General features: G+C 40.7%; 1 protein-coding gene across 1 annotated transcript in view; it reads left to right on the top strand.

The window, feature by feature from the left end:
• Positions 1–19,253, top strand: part of adamts16 (ADAM metallopeptidase with thrombospondin type 1 motif, 16) — a 43,069-nt gene that overhangs the window by 14,580 nt on the left and 9,236 nt on the right. Inside the window, exons 6-18 of the mRNA XM_018762850.2 lie at positions 499–582; positions 1,529–1,688; positions 3,899–4,004; positions 4,421–4,558; positions 7,323–7,476; positions 9,356–9,451; positions 11,127–11,275; positions 12,727–12,899; positions 13,038–13,168; positions 13,463–13,586; positions 14,039–14,283; positions 15,137–15,275; positions 16,872–16,998. Coding sequence (XP_018618366.2) covers positions 499–582; positions 1,529–1,688; positions 3,899–4,004; positions 4,421–4,558; positions 7,323–7,476; positions 9,356–9,451; positions 11,127–11,275; positions 12,727–12,899; positions 13,038–13,168; positions 13,463–13,586; positions 14,039–14,283; positions 15,137–15,275; positions 16,872–16,998 — 1,826 coding nt within the window. The remainder of the gene's footprint in view (positions 1–498; positions 583–1,528; positions 1,689–3,898; positions 4,005–4,420; positions 4,559–7,322; positions 7,477–9,355; positions 9,452–11,126; positions 11,276–12,726; positions 12,900–13,037; positions 13,169–13,462; positions 13,587–14,038; positions 14,284–15,136; positions 15,276–16,871; positions 16,999–19,253) is intronic.

Here is a 19,253-nt window from a genome sequence, read left to right on the forward strand (position 1 = left end):
TGCAAACAACGTGGTATGGAACTTGTTATGTTAGAATAACTCCCACAGTGATGTAACTCTCCCTTAGAGCCATTTTGTATCATTTTGAATTTGTAGTGGATCGTTGCCCCTTTTCGTTGCTGCCATCAGCAGCACTTTGAGTGCCTTTAGTTAATTTGTGTTCATCGTTGCACGTTTACTTCTTCCAAGTATAACTATGAAATCATATCTGTTTCTGTTCAACAGTGGTACGCCATATCTCATTTGACTTGTCACTGCCTGATGTCTGTAATTTGTGGAATGACTGATATGTTTCATTAGCACGCTGATCTAAGATTGAGGGGATCTGCATCCCTTTGGAAAGTTACCCTCATGGTTCAGAAGACCTGTCAGAGCTCTCCAAACATTTATCTGTCAGATGAGAAACAAAACAGAAAGCGGGAATGCATTAATCCATGAAAAACTAATCAGAAGGTTGTTTTCTTCCCTCCGTCTTAACATCTGTATGTTTCCCCTAAGGTTTCCACCCTTTTCAAAGACGGAACAATAGGAGGTAACATCAACATTGTAATCGTGGGCCTCATTCTGCTGGACGAGGATCAGGTATGATATTGGAGGCTTAAGAGCTACCTGCCTGGTGTATGTTTTGGTGCCCATAAATGACACACACCAATCTTTTGTAAGGGTTAGGGTTATCATTTATTCTTTTAGCTCATGTTTTCCTCCAAAATGACTTATAATATTAGCTCGGTATACTAACTGACTTGTAATGATTTACCCACTTAAACAGCAAGGTACTTAAGAGAGAAATATAGGGTAAACACCTTGATCGGGAGTGTTATAATAGGAGGGGGATTTGAACCCAGGTCCTTTGATTGCAAGGTGGAAGGTGATAACCATTATGCTAACCCTGTGTAGGTAAGCATATATGCATATAAAAATACTGTATCTTTGTCCCTGTACTTTTTAAATTCAGGACTGAAAGAAATTGAGGTTTAATTACTTTGTGGTCATTGCATGGATCCTTGCCAGGTAATATCAGAATTTGATGGAAGGTGGACAGCTCAGGGATAATTAAACAGGGGATCTTTGTTGTTTCCTATGCCCCAGGTTCTTCTCATGGACTTTGTCTTCTTAAGTATCCATTGAGTAAGGAATGTCAAAAATGTTCCTATTTCCCACAGTCTCACCTAGTATAATTCAGCACACGCTCATGCTTGATTGTCTGTGTGCCCGTCTACTGCTGAATGGAAGAGTAGTGCCACTTGATTGCCCAGGCCTTTACCTGCCGGGAATCATAACCTGCTCTTTTTCTTCACTCACCAGATATTAGTTTAGCCACTGAACCATAGAACCGAGGTCTGGGACGCTGCCCGCTCATGGCCCACTGTCCTTGTTCATTTGATCTTTTATGGACAATTATTCACTTAATAAGGCATGGAACTGAGGGATGAGATGAGCCTTTGAACCAGCGGTCACAACTGGTTCTCGCTCTTTGCTTAACCCCTCTAACTGCTGACTCTTTTGCCCTGGGAACACTGTACCTCAGGATGGATTGGCCATCAATCACCACGCAGACCACACTCTGAACAGTTTCTGCCAGTGGCAGTCAGGGCTCGGTGGGACGGAGGGGAGGCGACACGATCACGCCATCCTGCTCACTGGCCTGGACATCTGCTCCTGGAAGAACGAGCCCTGTGACACCCTGGGTAAGTTTTCCCACAAGCGACTCCAACACGGTCTCTTTGTTTTTTTACCAGAACCGTATATTTTCCGGATGGGGGTGCGGTGGCGCAGTGGGCTGGACCGCAGTCCTACTCTCCGGTGGGTCTGGGGTTCGAGTCCCGCTTGGGGTGCCTTGTGACGGACTGGCGTCCCGTCCTGGGTGCGTCCCCTTCCCCCTCCGGCCTTACGCCCTGTGTTGCCGGGTAGGCTCCGGTTCACCGTGACCCCGTAAGGGACGAGCGGTTCTGAAAATGTGTGTGTGTGTGTGTGTGTGTATATTTTCCGTCTAGATCATCTACACACATACTGTGGTACTACTCCAGATATCCAAAAAATTTGGAGAGCAGAACATCAGTAGCTTTTTAGATCAGTAACTTGTTAGATTCTCAGATAGTTTCAAGAAACTTAATATCTTATGAGCTATCCCATACTCTTCTTACATACAGTACTCAATACTCTTTACATATTCATCTCATAAACCATCTATATAGCAGCTCATCCCTTTTCATATGCATGTTTTTCCTTTGAGGTAACTGAGCATTGACATTCTGTGTCTGTGTGTGTTGAGCTTTGCAGCGGTTATTATCGCATATCATAGTAGCAAGTTACATTTACATTTATTCAGACACTTTTCTCCAAAGTGATGCACATCTCATAGAACAATGTGAAAAGTCAATTACATCAACAGAAGGAGCGATTTGGATGCAGACACGTGATTCTCGAGCGCAGTCAATTTATCATATAATGGGTAAAAAGTTGTACGTAGCTTTACACCATAAGTTGCTTTGGAGAAATGTATCAGCTAAATGAGTGAATGTAAATTTATTTCATAGGGTGACACATCTGAACTGGGGGTTAAATGACAGTAGGAGACCCATTAACTCCACACTCTGGTGCTAAGCTGTGGATCAAAGGTTACTCCACGGTATGGGAATACAAACTGCAGTCGGAAGTTTGTCACCCATTAACACAAGAACAAAGCCCACATATTGCCTTGTCTGCAGCTAAGCTGAAGATGTAGAGGTAATTAGGACGACTTGCTCAGGGGCCTCAGCGGTTGGAATAGAATTAAGAAGGGAGGCAGTGAGCTGTAACCGTACTACGGTACTCCTCAGTACCTACCAGACAGCGGTGAGCCCGTGGACTTCTCAAGTTATCTCCATCCACAAATGTTCTTTGACAAGCTTTTCCCGGCTATTTTTCCTTTTTAATATTACGACTGTAAATGCATGAAAATAAGGCTATGGATCCTGGGCCTCTAAACAGTTGCAGATGTTGCTGGACACCTGCGGCTCTTACCTGTCTAATGAAATCAAGCTGTGTGACTTTCGAAGAGGTCAAAGCCACTGGGAAGAAGTTCAGAACAAAAGTTACACAAACTGCCTCAACACATGCCAGAAGTCACTTTGTGTTACAGCGCCCACGGTGATGATCAAGGTCCTTCTCATGTTTCTGACTGCTTTTAATTTGGGAGCTGCTAAAAAGTTTAGTTTTTCACAGGTAGTCTTGACGCCGCAAAATACAAAACATAAAATAATAAGGCCTGTTAATACGCTCTTAGCCTGTTTCCGAAAAAACCTCGAGATTAAATTTCCACCCTAAATGACGTTACATGAGTGACTTGAGCTATTTGTCTGAGTATTAAGTAAGGAATATATGTTCTCAGTGTTTTCCATATGGTAATATATTTAGGAATATCAGTGCAAAGTCCTTTACATTCATTCCAGGTTTAAATTGCAATGTTTAGCTGTCAAAACTGTTCAGCAGCAGGCAGACAACATAACCCAGCACCCCACTTTAACTAAATACAAATATTTTACTCCTTGGGCATGCCCAAATTACATTAGAGCCATTAAACATCTTTAAGATTTTATTAAATATATATTTCTGCATTAAGTGTGTGGCTTCCCTGCTATAGACTCCCATCCAGGGTGTAATCCCCCTCTGCCCTGCACCCAGTGCTTTTGGGATAGGCTCCGGTCCTCCGTGATCCTCCTCTGGATGAGCAGTTATTGAAACTGAATGGATGGATGGATTTTTGCATTAAAGGTTTAAAGGCTGAAATAAAGATTCGTATTGTTAGTGCTCTTTTAATAGCTTCTCATTCATTTTTGATGCAGCAGTTACAACAATGAGTTACAGAGCATGTTACTAAAGACCTTTATTGTTCTTCTCTGTTATTTTTTTCTCCCAGGTTTCGCCCCGATCAGTGGAATGTGCAGTAAGTACCGAAGCTGCACCATCAATGAGGACACAGGGCTTGGGCTGGCCTTCACCATTGCCCACGAGTCAGGACACAAGTGAGTCTCTTTCTGCCCTCTCCACCCATATCTGCTTTCTGCTCGGGATTTGTCACTTGTTAATCGGTCAGTCGCCTTTCTCAGCCGTTTCCCCTGCATGCAAACACTGCCCACAGTGCTCGAGACAAAGGAAAGTCTCTCTCGCTTGCTATCGCCACATGTTTAACAATGGACCTTTTGGTCAGCGGAATTCCATCATGACCACCCTCGCACTTAGCAAGTCCCTGTGAGTCATGGCAAAGTTTGATCCTTTTTTGTCATTTACAACATCAGAAGAATAAAATCGCTGATAAGCGGTGTAACAAGTTGGTATGAATTCTGCCATTCATTGCGGACCCCTCATTGCTCCTGACGTGTGTATCCTGTACCAACGACCTCGCTTAGCATTGCTAACAGGCCAAATTGTCATCCCACAGCTTCGGAATGGTCCACGACGGGGAGGGGAATGTCTGCAAGAAGTCTGAGGGCAATATCATGTCTCCAACCCTAGCAGGTCACAATGGCGTCTTCTCGTGGTCGGCGTGTAGCAGACAGTACCTTAGCAAGTTTCTCAGGTGTGATAAATGTTTCTTTTTTCACATTTTATCATAGTGTTATGATACTAACCAGTTTTTTTTTTCTTTTAATATATGGGATTTGCTGCTTCACAAACTTTGATTGTCCAGACACACTCTGCAAGCTTACTACAGCTACACTTGTGTGAGACAAGTTATAATGGTGGGGATAAAATATGTTTGAGGTCTTTATAGCAGCTGAAACATATTCTAGTGCCTTCACTTTACATTAAATCTCAGGAATGCAAAACAATATTCTGCTTTTCTTTGCTTTCTGTATCGGAGTCGACAGGTAACAGTGGTTAGAGTGGTTGCTTTGCAGCTGGAAAGTGCACATTCAAATCCCTTAAAATACCCAGCTGAATGCATGGGTAAATCACTGTAAGTGGCTTAGTTTTGCAAACCTAGTAGTGTATGATGCTTTGGATGAAAGTGTCAGCTAAGTGAATAAATAAGTTTCAGGGTTTACCTTGACTAGCTTTGTACCTTATGCTTCTGGGATAGGCTCCAGATTGCTGTAACCCTGCCTTAGGATAAGCAGTTATGAATCCTGAGTGAGTAAATAATATATTAGTTGCAAAGCTTCCTAAATTGTAATAGATTCTAAGGAAAAATATATATGCACAAATCATTTTGCTATATACATTTTTTTTTTCTAGGTAGCAACAAATAGATTTGACACTCAGGAATACTGCACTGAAATTAACAGCCATGGCCTTTACTGAGATTTAATCTGTAACAGTCATGTGTTTGGGCTTTCCTAAGTTCCCAACAAGAAGCCAGACACCAGAGTCATCTATAAAAGAAGGGCATACATAGCTGGGCTATTTAAGCACGGCAGACATCGTGGACGGCAACCAGCTAATATGTGGAGCTATACCGCTCATGTTTGTCTTGTGTTACAGCTACCATCTGAAGGCACGTCTACGAAACGCGATAGGTCTCCCCAGAGCCCTAAATTAACCAATGGGTTAAATTATCTCTGAAGTATACCATCACTTACTTGTGGAGACATATTATTTCCTTGTGCAGTTATTTAGGCTTCATGACTTCATCCTCGTTAGTCTTGTCAGATTTATATTAAACATGTAAACTGGGAACACCTTTAAAGCCCTTGCAAAATGATTCCAGACCACAGTTTGAATCAAATTTTCCTCATTTATCTCTGAGATGTATGATTATATTTATTGTTGTCTCCACGTGTTGCTTTTTTGTAAGAGCACAACCAGGACTAATGTGAAATGCTATAAATCATCAGACAGAAATTATAAGCTGTATTACTAAAAAGAACAATCAGTTCAGTCCATCGATGTGACTTGTGTTTAGTTCCTGTTGCCCCAGGCATGGAGATTAAAAATAGCCACAACGCACAGCTGTGGTGGAATTTTATTCTTTTTTTGCTGGAACTTTGAGAGCAGTTTCAGACAAATCCAGGCCCATTGTACCAGTTTCCAACTCTTATTTACTTACACTTCACTGAGATTTTAACTGAAATCACTGCACAACTGAAATAATATAGCAACACAAATCACTGTCATTCATATTTTTAACTGAGCTAAACCATGCAGAGTTTCATAATGCAGTGTTTCCTCTTTGTGCATTTAAAACAGAACTAAACAAATGAGTATTTTTTTTGAGAGTTCTTTACTAATTAATTGCTGAAGGACCAAGAACAGTGAAGTGATTGTGATTAATTGAAACACTTAACATCATTTTCATTGGCAAAATTGAAAACATTACTTATCTTTTTACCGCCACCGTAATAGAGATAAATCTTGATTAATGCAAATTTGATTTAACACATGAGTGTTAAGGTTTTGGCACATTTGGTTTAATGTGATTTGAATCATGCAATGCATTCATTAAGTCACAATACAAAGCAAGGCTGAGTAGTTAAGGCTTATCTAGAATGCAAATTCGAGATCAGTTTTTGATTTGTTGGGAAAAAGGTGCACTTGAATGCCAGCTGCCCCTCCAAGATATACCACGGTCCTTAAAATGTCTTGACTGGAGCCTTCAGTGTTTTTTCCAAGACCACTATACATTATATCGTGGGTTGTGAATAAGAAGGCAACAGAGATTTAGGAATAAGGATTATTTTCTTAGAAGACCAGCGCAGTGTCTCAGAAACCAAAAAAATAGACTGACACGCCTAATGTATTTATTCCTCAGCTGCTTCCCAGTTTATTACAAGACATTACCAGCCTTGTAGAGGATTCAGTGTCACATGTAGGGACATTACTCGCAGCAAACCTGCTGTCTCTGATAGGAACCTGGTTTTGAGTGCTCCTCATCAAAAAATGCATACGAATTTTTAACAGTTTGTATAGATCAGGTGGTTTTTCATGTATAATGAAAATAGACCTTTGGGCAATTCATGTGTTGAACTTACTGCAAGATCTACAGTACGTCTATATGGTGACATCAGTGTACAGAAAGAATTCATAATGAAGATGGCTTTTGTGCAAGACTCAATTCATATACAACTTTGATATTGAAGATAGTTTATCATATATGTGTATGTTTTAAATTTCTTCTTTGATATAAGTAGCATTTAAGAATTTGTCCTATTTGCATTGAAGCTGAACTAAAGTTGAATTTTATTTGAATATGTGATAGTCACTGTAATCACTGTCAGTAAAGTCACATTTTAATGAAATCTGAGCTCTTTTAATTAACAGTGGATTATTTTACGTCTAAATTTGTGAATACATGTCTAGGTCACATAGTTAATAAGTACAGAATGCCCCCTTTTTGTCGACAGCTCCACACAGGCCTTGTGCCTTTCCAATGAGCCCCGGTCAATGAATGAGTACAAGTATCCGGAGAAGCTGCCCGGAGAGCTGTACGATGCTGACACCCAGTGTAAGTGGCAGTTTGGGAAGAAGGCTAAGCTGTGCACTCTGGATTTTAAGAAGGTAAGAAGAAGACGCTGCATGGGGCAAAGGGAAGGGAGAGGGTGCAGGAATGCAACTTTCAGATAATTACCCCCAGCTTAAAAGTAATGCTGGCAAGGAGTGAGAATGACTGAGGAACATGAGGGGTCCAACAGCAGCCACTAGAGAGGGCTGGTGCAGAAAGGCATCATGTGGGAAAATCATTCTGTCTCCTAGAATCACAAACTGCGTTGTTCCCTTGCTGAGCATATGCAATGACTTCAAAACCCTGAAGGAACTTTTTTGGCATTCTAACTCCCTGTGACATCATTGTACATGAAAAAGGAGGGTGCACTTATTTATTTGATTTACATCATTTTATATTCAAGTCAGGCAGTTGTTTTTGTTGATCTTCACTGACAGCCATCCCAAATATAATCCTTTCAACACATGTACCCTCCTCAAAAAATTCACAGTGACATCTGATTTTGGAAAAAAACAACATTAGTCTTGGAAGGCTGTTGGAAATAATTTTGTAATATTTCTTTTATTTGAACACCTAGGCAAAAATTGACTACATGGCTAGGCTTGAACTACAAATTTTTCTGCACAGTCAATTTTATTTCATAGCAAGAGAAAACAGGTCTATGGACAGTTCACATTGGGCCCAATGTGCAACGTCTATTCATGTTTCATTCTGTCCAGTCCTTTGTAATAGTATGTCATTATACAGCATACACCTTTTCAAATGCCTCTTAAACATAGTTCACTGTGAAAGTGTAGAAAAAACACCTTGGATGGCAGTTACCATTGCCATCTCCATGTTGAATAGGGCTTCATTATAGGATCCTTACACTAGAAAAATGGATAACTGGTTGCATAGTGGTTAGAGCTGCTGCCTTTAGACCCAAACGTTGCAGGTTTGAATCCCAACTCTAGCTGTAGTACCCTTCGACAAGGTACTTATTCTAGATTGCTCCTGTAAAAAAATACCCAGCTGTATAAATGGGTAAATAATTGTATGTACCTTAACATTATAAGTTGCTTTGGAGAAAAGCATCAGCTAAATGAGTAAGTATAATGTAAAAAAGTAATGTATGATGGTTTGTGTTTTGCTGTTCTTATAAAAAGGGCTCTCATAGCTCAGCAAGTCAACAAAGACATGTACCAGTATACACCCTCTAATTCATCTGGCCAAGCACTGCACCACGGTCACGTCATTGCTGAAAACTTTGTCAAAATGCATTGCAAAATAACCCAGATGCTAACAATATGGACCAGACAAATGCAAACAAGGAGAGAATTACAGAAAAACTCATGCAAACCAACAACTCATTTGCTATTTCTAGATTTTAGCTTTAAGAATCCTGTTCTTTGAGATCATTACTTTTGCAAGATGCCTGATTATTATTAATTTACTCAGTCAATCTCTGTGTAATTTTTTCACTTTTATCAATTCAGGCTAGGTACTTTGCTCATGGGTACTATAACACGAGTAGGGATTTGAATGCAAGTCCTTCTGTTTTGAAGGCAACAGTTGGAACCACTATGCCACCTACAGTGTGTGTGTCTGTGTGTGTGTGGGCACGGCTGTCTTGTAGAACTTTGCTGGCAGCAGTTGTAAGATGTGTTAACGATTAACTCAATTAACTCTTGCAATGCAATGAGAACCACTCCAATGAATTCAAAAAACACTCTCCTTCTGTGGCAGTTTAACAAACTGCCTGTTTTCATTACTAATTTTATTCCCTAACCATGAAGAGAGCACCGGTTCTGTCTCAAAATTTTGACTTCCAGCTTCCAGTCTTTCTTCTTCTTCTTTCTTCAAGTTCTTACATTAATTTTATTCATATGACATTTTATCATATCTAGGAAGACAAAGAAAGCCCTGATGTTTGTTTTCTTGTTCTGTGTCCTGCAGGACATCTGCAAGGCTCTATGGTGTCACCGTGCTGGGAGGAAATGCGAGACCAAATTCATGCCTGCAGCTGAAGGCTCAAAATGTGGCCCAGAGATGGTGAGGAAACATCACAAGACCTTCTGCTGAGAAGCTCGCACCTCAAGCTCTATCTCCTGGGCCAGAATGCCACCATGGCACAGTGGTGATGAAACCCCCATTGTTTAAAGTAATAACACTTCAGCTTTATTGTATGTGAAAGAAACATAGCAAGATTTAAATCTTCCTAAATCTTCTTAAAACTATATTTGGATCATTTGATGGGCTTATTGCTCTGGGAAATAAAGTTATTATTTATTCATTTAGCAGGGATTTCTTTCCAAAGCACCTTACAATGGTAGATTTGTATGCTAAGCTACTTACAATGATTTACCCATTCATACAGAAGGGACGTTTTTACTGGAGCAGTTCAGAGTAAGAGTCTTGATCATCTGAACAACAGCAGGAGCTGGGACTGAAACTCACGTCCTCTGAATGAATGGCAGCAACTCTAAAAACTATGCTTTCGTCTACCTCTCAAGTTCCTTTGATCAGAAGCACATTCTGTGCTTGTCAAGCTTGTCAAGATGTGGTTGGTACTGCTGAAAAAATACTGTATAGTAGAGAGAGTGGACAAAACAACAAAACCACCTGACATTATACTAATATTAAGGATGTAACTGGGAGTGGGGTCACCCTTTACCTTCAAAACAGTTTCAGTCCTGCTTGGAATGAAGTCCCAAACTGTGTGTAGTAGATATTTTACCATTTTTCAAGAAGAAAAGCCACTAGAGGGATGATGGAGGTGGAAGTCTACTTAGCACTCTGTATTCCAGAACTTCTTATAAAGGTTCAGTGATATTCAGATCTGATGACTGGGGAGTCCAAAGAAGGCATTTTCTTTCATCTGGAGTTGGTGGGGACATTATGTTTGTACCCTCGGGTGCACCTGTTTCTGTAAAATTACTGCATATTCATTAGCAGACAAGCAGCCATGCAGCACAATCACTGGACCTGATAAACCACTGCAATTGTAGATCTTTTCCAGTTTATCTTTTACTGAATTTGATATTTAAATGAACTGTTATATTCTTGTCGAGGGCAGCAGGTATTATAGTCAAAGGACTGTACTGATCACAGTATTTGTTCTGAATTGCACCAGTAAAACTGGTGAAAACCAGTAAAAAAAATTATAAATTTATTAATCATTTAAGAAGTGTTATTGACAAATTTTTGAAAAATAAACAAATTAGGAGTTATGGAATATGTGTAAGCTCACTGAAAGACCGGAGACATGTTTTTTTTTTCTTTTCTTTTTTTTTTTTGCTTGTTTCAGGTCCATTTTCTTCTTTTCTAAGGACGTCATTTGATTGTCTTAAGCACAATTTTGATTTCAAAATATATTAAACACGACTCCCTAATCCAGTGATTTCCCTATGAGCCATAATTACAGAACACAAACAATTACACAGTTGCTATGGAATTCTGTGAACTTCATCCCATGAAATTGTCAACAAAAGTGCACAAGTATTGGACTATAGAAAGCTCAGTATTTCGTATTTACACATTCTTTACACTGCTTTGTATCTCTATCATGTAAAGAATGAGAATAAGTGCAGTTCCAGGCAGTTTTATTCTGATCTGGTTGGGCAACTGCAAAGCATAACTTTTAAATCATACGTGAACAATTAAAGTTGTTTAATACGATTATGTAGCTTACATCTTATATAACTGGTGATGCATGTTTTCCCTACAGTGGTGTCGTCGCGGTCAGTGTGTAAAGCAAGGAGACGAGGGACCCAGGCCAGTGGATGGTCAATGGTCAGAGTGGTCAACCTGGTCTGACTGCTCTCGGAGCTGTGAGTCAGGAGTGACCTACAGAGAGAGACAGTGCAATAACCCAAGGTACACTTTTACTATTTCAGTGATCAATGCTATATAGCTAACTGCTGCATCAACCAATAATAGGTGGGTATTAACTGGCATGACATAGTAGTGAGTAGTTCTGCTACTTCACTACTAAGCCGTGTGTGATGTCAGGCGTGGGTTTGAATCCAGCTCAGTCTGTATGTAGTTTGCCCTATGTTCGTGTATTTTTCTTTTTGGAATCTAACAACATGCCCTTAGCGTAGGAGTGTGCGCGTGTGTGTGTGTGTGCGATTTTCCTGTGATGGATTGGTATCCCGTCCCACACCCTGTGCTCCTAGAGTAGCCCCTGGACCACCATAACCCTGCAGTGACCAAGTTGTTGTCAGTTACTGATGGATGAATGGGAGGAGCTCTTATTTCACCATTGTAACAAAGGACCCTGGCCCAGCAAGTAGTTTAGCGGTTAAGAACTTGGACTTCATATTAGTTACTTTGGATAAACCACCTGCTTTGCAGCTTAAATAATTGAGAATGTACTGTATTCATATGTAGCTGAGATAACAGATAATTGTCTCAGTCTCCCATGTGCAATTCTTTGTGCTTATTCTTCAGTTTAATCCATGCTCTTAAACTCTCAAGTGAAATCAGCCTTAATGAATATTGACTTTGCTCCTCCGTGGTAACTCTGCGCTACCCCGATACAACCGCTGACTCTGCACTTTCAAGCACGGACCATGATTGCTGTTGTCCTTGTTGTGCTGTAAGCGTTCCCCTTCTTTGTCGTATTCTTGGGCCATACTGCCAAGTTCCTGTCATATGGTGAGCTCAATTAGTCACAAATAAAGAGCAGCAGGAGGTAAACTGGAGGCTTATGGGGGATTGTAATTTGCAGCGCTACAGTAACATAGCCTGAGGATACACACCTGCAAGAGTTGCTCCACACCTACCCATTAATCTCAGAGAAGCTCTGCCCTTTACCAAGTGAGTGCTGGTGACAGATCTCCACTGTGCCTTAACCGCTAAATTGTAAAACATGAATATGAAAAACGTGATCAGGTCAACAGCACTGCTGGGCTAAAGGCAAAACTGCCAGAAATGAAAACAATATCTGTTTTCTTACACCTTTTTACGACCTTCATTTTCCTTATTTGATTTGGATCACTGTGTCGTTATGAAGAGTTTTGACTGAAATTGAAAGTGCTGGTCCCACATTACGCTCATTCCACTCGAGGAAACATTTGCACTTACATCCTCAATTAATGTGATTTGAAGGTAATTTATGAAGACTGCAGCTTACGACAGTTTCTTAAAGATTACAGAAGGTTCCTCAATGGTCACTCCTTCATGAAAGGCTTCTTCTTAATTCTTGTTTAAGCATTTTAAATTGAAGAATGTAATTGTTGCTATAGTGCAGTGATCTCTTGCAGTGTTACAAAAACATCTTTGAAATTCTTTGGGTTCAATGTTTGTCTTTCATGTTCAAATAGACCAAGTTATGGGGGTAAGTTTTGCGAAGGCTCCTCTCGCTTTTACAAGCTGTGCAACACGCAAGACTGCCCCAAAGGCAGCACGGACTTCCGTGCTCAGCAGTGTGCCGAGTTTAACAGCAAGCAGTTCCGCGGCTGGTACTACAAGTGGAAGCCTTACACGCGAGTAGAAGGTACCTTCTATATCTGGATGGACGGAATCATTCTTCCAAAGTACAGCAATTGTTATGTTTAGCTGCATTGCATTTGGATTTTTTATGTTAATGAAGCTTTGTCTCCTTAACTCTGTTAATTGTTTTGTTTCCCCTCAGACCAGGACTCTTGCAAGCTATACTGCTATGCAGAGGGCTTTGACTTCTTCTTTGCCCTTTCCAGTAAAGTGAAGGACGGAACCCTTTGTTCAGAAGACAGCTCCAACGTGTGCATTGATGGCTTGTGTGAGGTAAGGCTGTCATCTCAGAAAACATGTGATCCCTTTCATGCCGAAATCAGTCAGACGTGAACACACATTGTATTGTCATACTGAACATGGCTGCCTGTGCCCATCTGAAAATGCAGGTGTTGATGACCATGATTCAGTTTAATCTTCTAAAACTGAGCCGTTCACCGGTAACCTGTCAAAGAAATGGGAAGAAAAAACTTTATACAGTGTTAATGCTTTAATTGTCCTACTGTTGTCAGCTGATCAGTGAGAATGTTCTAGCAGGGACTGGCCCTGATTTTATTTGCCTTGCAGAGGGTAGGCTGTGATCGTGTTCTAGGTTCCACCGCAATGCCTGATGCCTGTGGTGTCTGCAAAGGAAACAACTCCACCTGCAAGATGTACCATGGCCTATACACAAAGCAGCATTACACAAACCGTATGTACACAGCCTGCACTGTCACCTGCTGAATGATTTTTAACTGATTGTTGAAAGTGTCTTTTAAGTGTTGTGTTTATGAATCTAAAAGTAAGGAATCAGGAACAAGTCATTTGAAAACATGGTTTTCAAACTGCAAAAGCTGTCAGTATGTTTTTTGGCTCAGTTCTTTCTTCTACAAAAACATAATGTTGAAGCTCAGTGTAAAGCAGTCTCCTCATTGTGTTGGCCACTTCATTTCAAAATTTAAAACAAGATTTTAATTTAAGTAGAACTGTGGAATTGCGTAGATGAACCAAGTTACATTTATTCATTTAGCCGCTACACTAGTTGCCCTAGTTTGTGATACAAGTTAATGGAACAAGACATACGTTATATCACGTCTACTTTACTCAAAGTGGATGGTATGAAAAGGCACCCACTTACTGTAAGCCTCTTTTCTCTTCCGACAGAATACTACGGTGTTGTCTCAATACCAGCTGGGGCCCATAGTATCCGCGTACTTGAGCAGAACACATCTAGTTCTTACCTGGCAATCAGGAACTCGTATCGAAAGTATTACCTCAATGGACAATGGACTGTCGACTGGCCAGGAAAACACACGTTTGCTGGTACCGTGTTTGACTACAGGAGGCCTTACAATCGACCAGAGAGTCTCACTGCTGTTGGACCAACCAATGAAACTCTCGTTGTTGAGGTACTGTATGTTCAAATTAATAATTTACATCGAAACTTCAAAGGCTTTTTTTCAGAAATTAGAAATAATTTTTTCCAAAAAATTAAATAACATTAACAATTATTCTTGTAACTCTAGTTGAAATTGCTTGTGTGACTCTCGAGAATATAACACTTTTTCTTCTGTCTTCTGCTTTCACGTCGATATTTTAAAATAGCTACTTTAAAGGAAAATGCTCCTTTTCAATCCTATTACTTTACAATCCATGAGCTTTTGAAACCGTTTCGAAAAACTATTTTGAACAGAGGTGACATGTTTATTATACACAGTATCCCAAAAATTACAGTATAAATATGTTACTTTTTCAGTCATAAATTGCAAAATTGAAAACATTTCTTAGGTGACCGCAAGCTTTGACTGGGACTTTTTTCCATAAATGATTTGTGAGTGCTGGCATGCCTTTTAGCACGTGAGGAAGAAGTAGTCCATAGCTCCTCATCTCTAGGCCAGTGATGCTTTGCAGAATGTGACTCAGAAGCTTAGAGTCCAAGGGTGCTCTGCGATTAAAAGCATAATATTATGAATGTTGCCAGACTCTTAAAATGATGTATGGTTGCTATCCGCACTCAGTAGTTACATTTATTTTGTTTGAAACTGTTATATATTTTTATTTCTCATGTTGTGTAGTTCCTTCTATGTGACAAGTTTGGCTGCATCTATTTGGTGATATATAGCAGCGTCTGAATTTTTTCTCCTTGTTTTGCATTGTTTCTTCACAATGTGTTGTCAGTTGATGGCTATATTGAGAAGCAAATACAACTTGTAAAAGGTGTGGGGATGAAAACTGACAGAAAACTATGTATTTTTATTTCAGATTCTCCTACAAGGCCATAACCCTGGAGTCCAATGGGAATATACGCTTAGAAAAACAGACGTCGATAAGAAGAACCACATAAAGCACAATTACACCTGGGCTGTCATTCGATCTCCATGTTCTGTTTCCTGTGCAGGAGGTAAATAACCGATCCAGCTTGTAGTTTAGCAAGAGGAAATGGTAAACTGTTATGCAATTATGTGTAATATTTTAAGAGCTTACAATGTTCAGCCCTTGTTCATGATATCATTGTATATGTGTAGTGTATTTACTTACTGTACAGCATTTATAGCTGTGCCTTTGCCTGGAGAAACCCAGATTTGAATCCTGCTCCAGCTATAGGAGCAAGGTTACCCTGAACTGTTACGGTAAAGTTTACCCCGGTATATCAGTCAGTAAATAAGTGTAAGTACTAGCTTAACATCCGATTTCAGTAACTGCTTTGTCCTGAGCAGGGTCGTGGTGATCCGGAGCCTATCCCAAAAGCACTGGGTGCAAGGCTGGCGGGTATACCAGGCTGCTGCAGGGTAGCCACGATGATTTAGAACATGCAAATTCAGACAGACAGATCGAGGACGGAACCCACGTTCTGCCGCACCACCGAAAGGCACTGTAAAGAAGCAGCACTTCTTACAGCACCATGTGCCGCCAGCTAGTTTACCAGTGTAAGTCAATTCAGAAAAAAGCAGTAGTAAAATCAATAAATAGCAGAAAGGAAATAAAGAAAAGAATACACATACACAGTACACTAGCAGTAAGTTTTTTTTTTTTTTTTTTTAAACTTTGCTTTATCCTGAACTGACCTGAGCACAGTACACAAAAGAATACTTGCATGAACTGTGTTTTCATAAGTGCAGCAAAAACAAGACATAGATCTCGTGGATAAAATATTTGCATGAAGAAAACAATCATTCCCAAAACGCAAGTTAAATAATGAAGCTCTTAGCTTCCCAAGAAAACTAAACAATAATTGATTTGATCTTTGCCAGCCAGAGGCCTGCAAATGAACAGCTGACACTGGCAATGTGCGATCTCTTTGGAAGGGGAAAAAACGTAGAGTCATTTTCAATTATAGGGTGGTGTCGGAGATTTATTGCGTTATAGGCGTGTTCCTCCTCGATCCTCTCTCATACATCAGTGGTAAGCTCCTCAGAAATGTTTGAGCACGATTGATCTGTGAGAATTTTTCCACTTTGGTTAAGTACAGCTTTCTGGAGTGCTCCTCGTTACGGTTGACATGGGCTATGCCTGCCATTAGAGCTCAATAATGTTGGCCTGAAGGGCTGCACCAAGTGTGAACAAAGGTTTGGATGACCGCTTGATCCTACGGCACATGAAGTAACCTTTGTGGGTTTGGAAAACCTCGGTAAAATTCTTTTAGTCGAACCTGTTGGGTGAAAGTTCTTATTAACTCTTTCTGGAACCATCAGTTTTGTGACTTGCTGTGATTTATCCATTGATATAGCAGAATAATTTAACTGCACTTCAGGTTGAATACCTCGCTCAAGAGTGCTACAGCAGGAGATGTGATTGGATGGGACCTCCAACCACTAAGCGACTTTCTACTCATCAGAAATGTTTTCGAATACTCTAAAATGTTCTGGTGACCTGGTGCAAAACAAGGAAATGAGCTGAAGGTCTCCTGAACTTTGCAGTAAGGTTTGTTAGCAAAGCACAATACTTCATTTTGCAAGAGTTTCATACCAAGGTGCTTTCTGATGTGATTGTTTTGCAGGTCGAATGAACACAAAGCCAGCGTGCTACATGGACATGCGGATCCAGGTGAACACCACATATTGTAACCCCCGATATCGACCCACCACCGGCCTGGTTCCCTGCAATACGCAGCCTTGTCCTCCAAGGTAATTATTCAGCAAAACCCATTTTTAATCTGCATTCATAATTATTTTTTCCTTAAGAGGAGGGGTCCTCAATTCTGGCTTGGCAGGCCAATGTGTCCGCAATTTTCCAACCATTTTTAAACCACCAACAACTTCTGTGCTGATAACACACAATCAGGAAAATAATTACTGTACTATAGGTTCCCAGTTCACCACAACCTTGGCCAGAGAGATCCTCTAAGAGCACCATGAATCCATAGTAGTATTTTTGTTAGGTTTCAAACCTCTTGTTATATCCTAAGAAAACATGGGACAAGATATTTTTGTCCTCTCCTACATCTAAAGCTCACATGGTAATGTTTCTTACTGTTAAATGACATGGAAAAGTAGACAAATGCACTGTATGTTGCATGTACCTTTGTGTTGGTTTTCCACACAACCAGCGGGACTGTTTTATGGCCAACAGGCTGCAAATGATTCACCGCAAGAGTCTCCCTCTCCTATACGACCCTTTTTAAAGCATGACAAGTGACTCATCAGTATGAGTTTATATAGTCTGCGCACCGGTGGTGTAAAACTGTTCAGGCAGTAAAACTGTACTGAGAGCAGCAGAGAGGAGATTGATTCTTCCTGAAAATGTTATATTTGGCTCTGAATTTTGCTGTGCTCCCTGTGTTCCCTCTGCTCATTGTCTGAAATCCATAACGTGCTGTATGTCTTGCATAGCCCACATATGTTAAATTGCCCGTGTTCCAAACATATCTACTTCACTGGTGACAACAAACCCTCTAGTTTGACTAATTGTTGCTTTGACAAGGAAATGTACAAGAAGAGTCAGAATGATGGCACAAATTTTGTTAAAATTTTCACGTGCACAGTGAACAGAGGAATTAAAGTCATGGATTTTTTAGTCTTTTTCAAATAATCCGCCTGTATCTCTAATAGAGAAACTCTATAGGGAGTGTGGTTTTTTCCAAACAGCTGCCTGTTGTAGGATGGGGGACTGGTCAGTGTTTACAAGACAGGCACACAGGGGCGAGGTCGTAGCTCTATGTTCCACTTAAGCTGCGTGCTTAGGTTCGAGCAGAGCTCGCCCATCATTCAGTCGTGACTGGCACGGTTTCCTCACATCTGGCTTTGACTGGGATGGATCCATCTCTCAAGTGGCGACCTGGAATGGCAAGCCGGCAGGGCTGGGAGAGGGCAGGGCCGTGTTGTGCAAGTCACAGGGAGATCAGACAAGCACACATAAAGAATCCAGTGTGAGGAATTGGAGCCAACATGTCTGCTTTTGAAATAAGGCGGACATGAAAAGCAGTTTTGGGAATGTTCTTACATGTGTAGCATATCCAGTATTTCGATTCTGCTAATTTAATTAATGTGAAATCCAGTGACATAACAACTTGTTGGGTAATTTGGGGACTGATACATATTAACAACAGTACTCAATAGAGTTATACAGCAATACTGCAGTGGGGATATTTATGCTTTACAGAATATTAGGGGGACATATCCTCTTTTTGCACCTAAGAGAAAATCAAAACTACATGGCTACATTTTTCGTATCAGCATAGCCTACCTGTCATGTCAAGACAGAGGAAGAGACATTAATTATCATTCATATTAGTATTTGTTAAATTTAAGTATGTGAGATTTTCACATACTAATCTTTATAATTCAGGTGAATAAAACAGAACAAATTGTGCAGGGCAGGGTGGCACAGCGAGTAGCACTGCTGTCTCACAGTGCCTGGGTGGTGCGAAAGAACATGGGCTTGATCCCTGCTCAGTCTGTGTGGAGTTTCCATGTTCTGTCTGTGTGGGTTTCCTCTGGGTGCTCTGGTTTCCTCCCACACTGAGTTACAGAGAGAGTGTGTTCTACTGATGTATGGATGAGTGACCCAGTGTAAGTAGTGTATCTAGCAGTGTAAGTCACCATGGTGAATAAGGTGTGTGGGCTGATAACACTACATAGAGTTCATTGGAAGTCGCTTTGGAAAAAGCGTCTGCTAAGTGAATTAATGTAAATGTAAAGCTGGTGCCTCCCAGATCCTAAGGTGTGTGGTGGGCTTTATAAGTTTGAGTCCAGCTCAGGGTGTGTGAAGTTCTAATGTTTTCCCTTGTGTCCTCACTCGCCTGACATGCACGGAAGAAGGCGCTGGCAAACCACTTCCGTTCCTCCCCTGTCTTGGAAACCTTGCAAGTGGTCGCTATGAGTCGGTCTTTACTCGATGGCACATCCATCCATCCAAGAGCAAATTACCAAATATTTCACTT

Source organism: Scleropages formosus, chromosome 18, assembly GCF_900964775.1.
Source record: "Scleropages formosus chromosome 18, fSclFor1.1, whole genome shotgun sequence".
Classification (NCBI taxonomy): Eukaryota; Metazoa; Chordata; class Actinopteri; order Osteoglossiformes; family Osteoglossidae; genus Scleropages; species Scleropages formosus.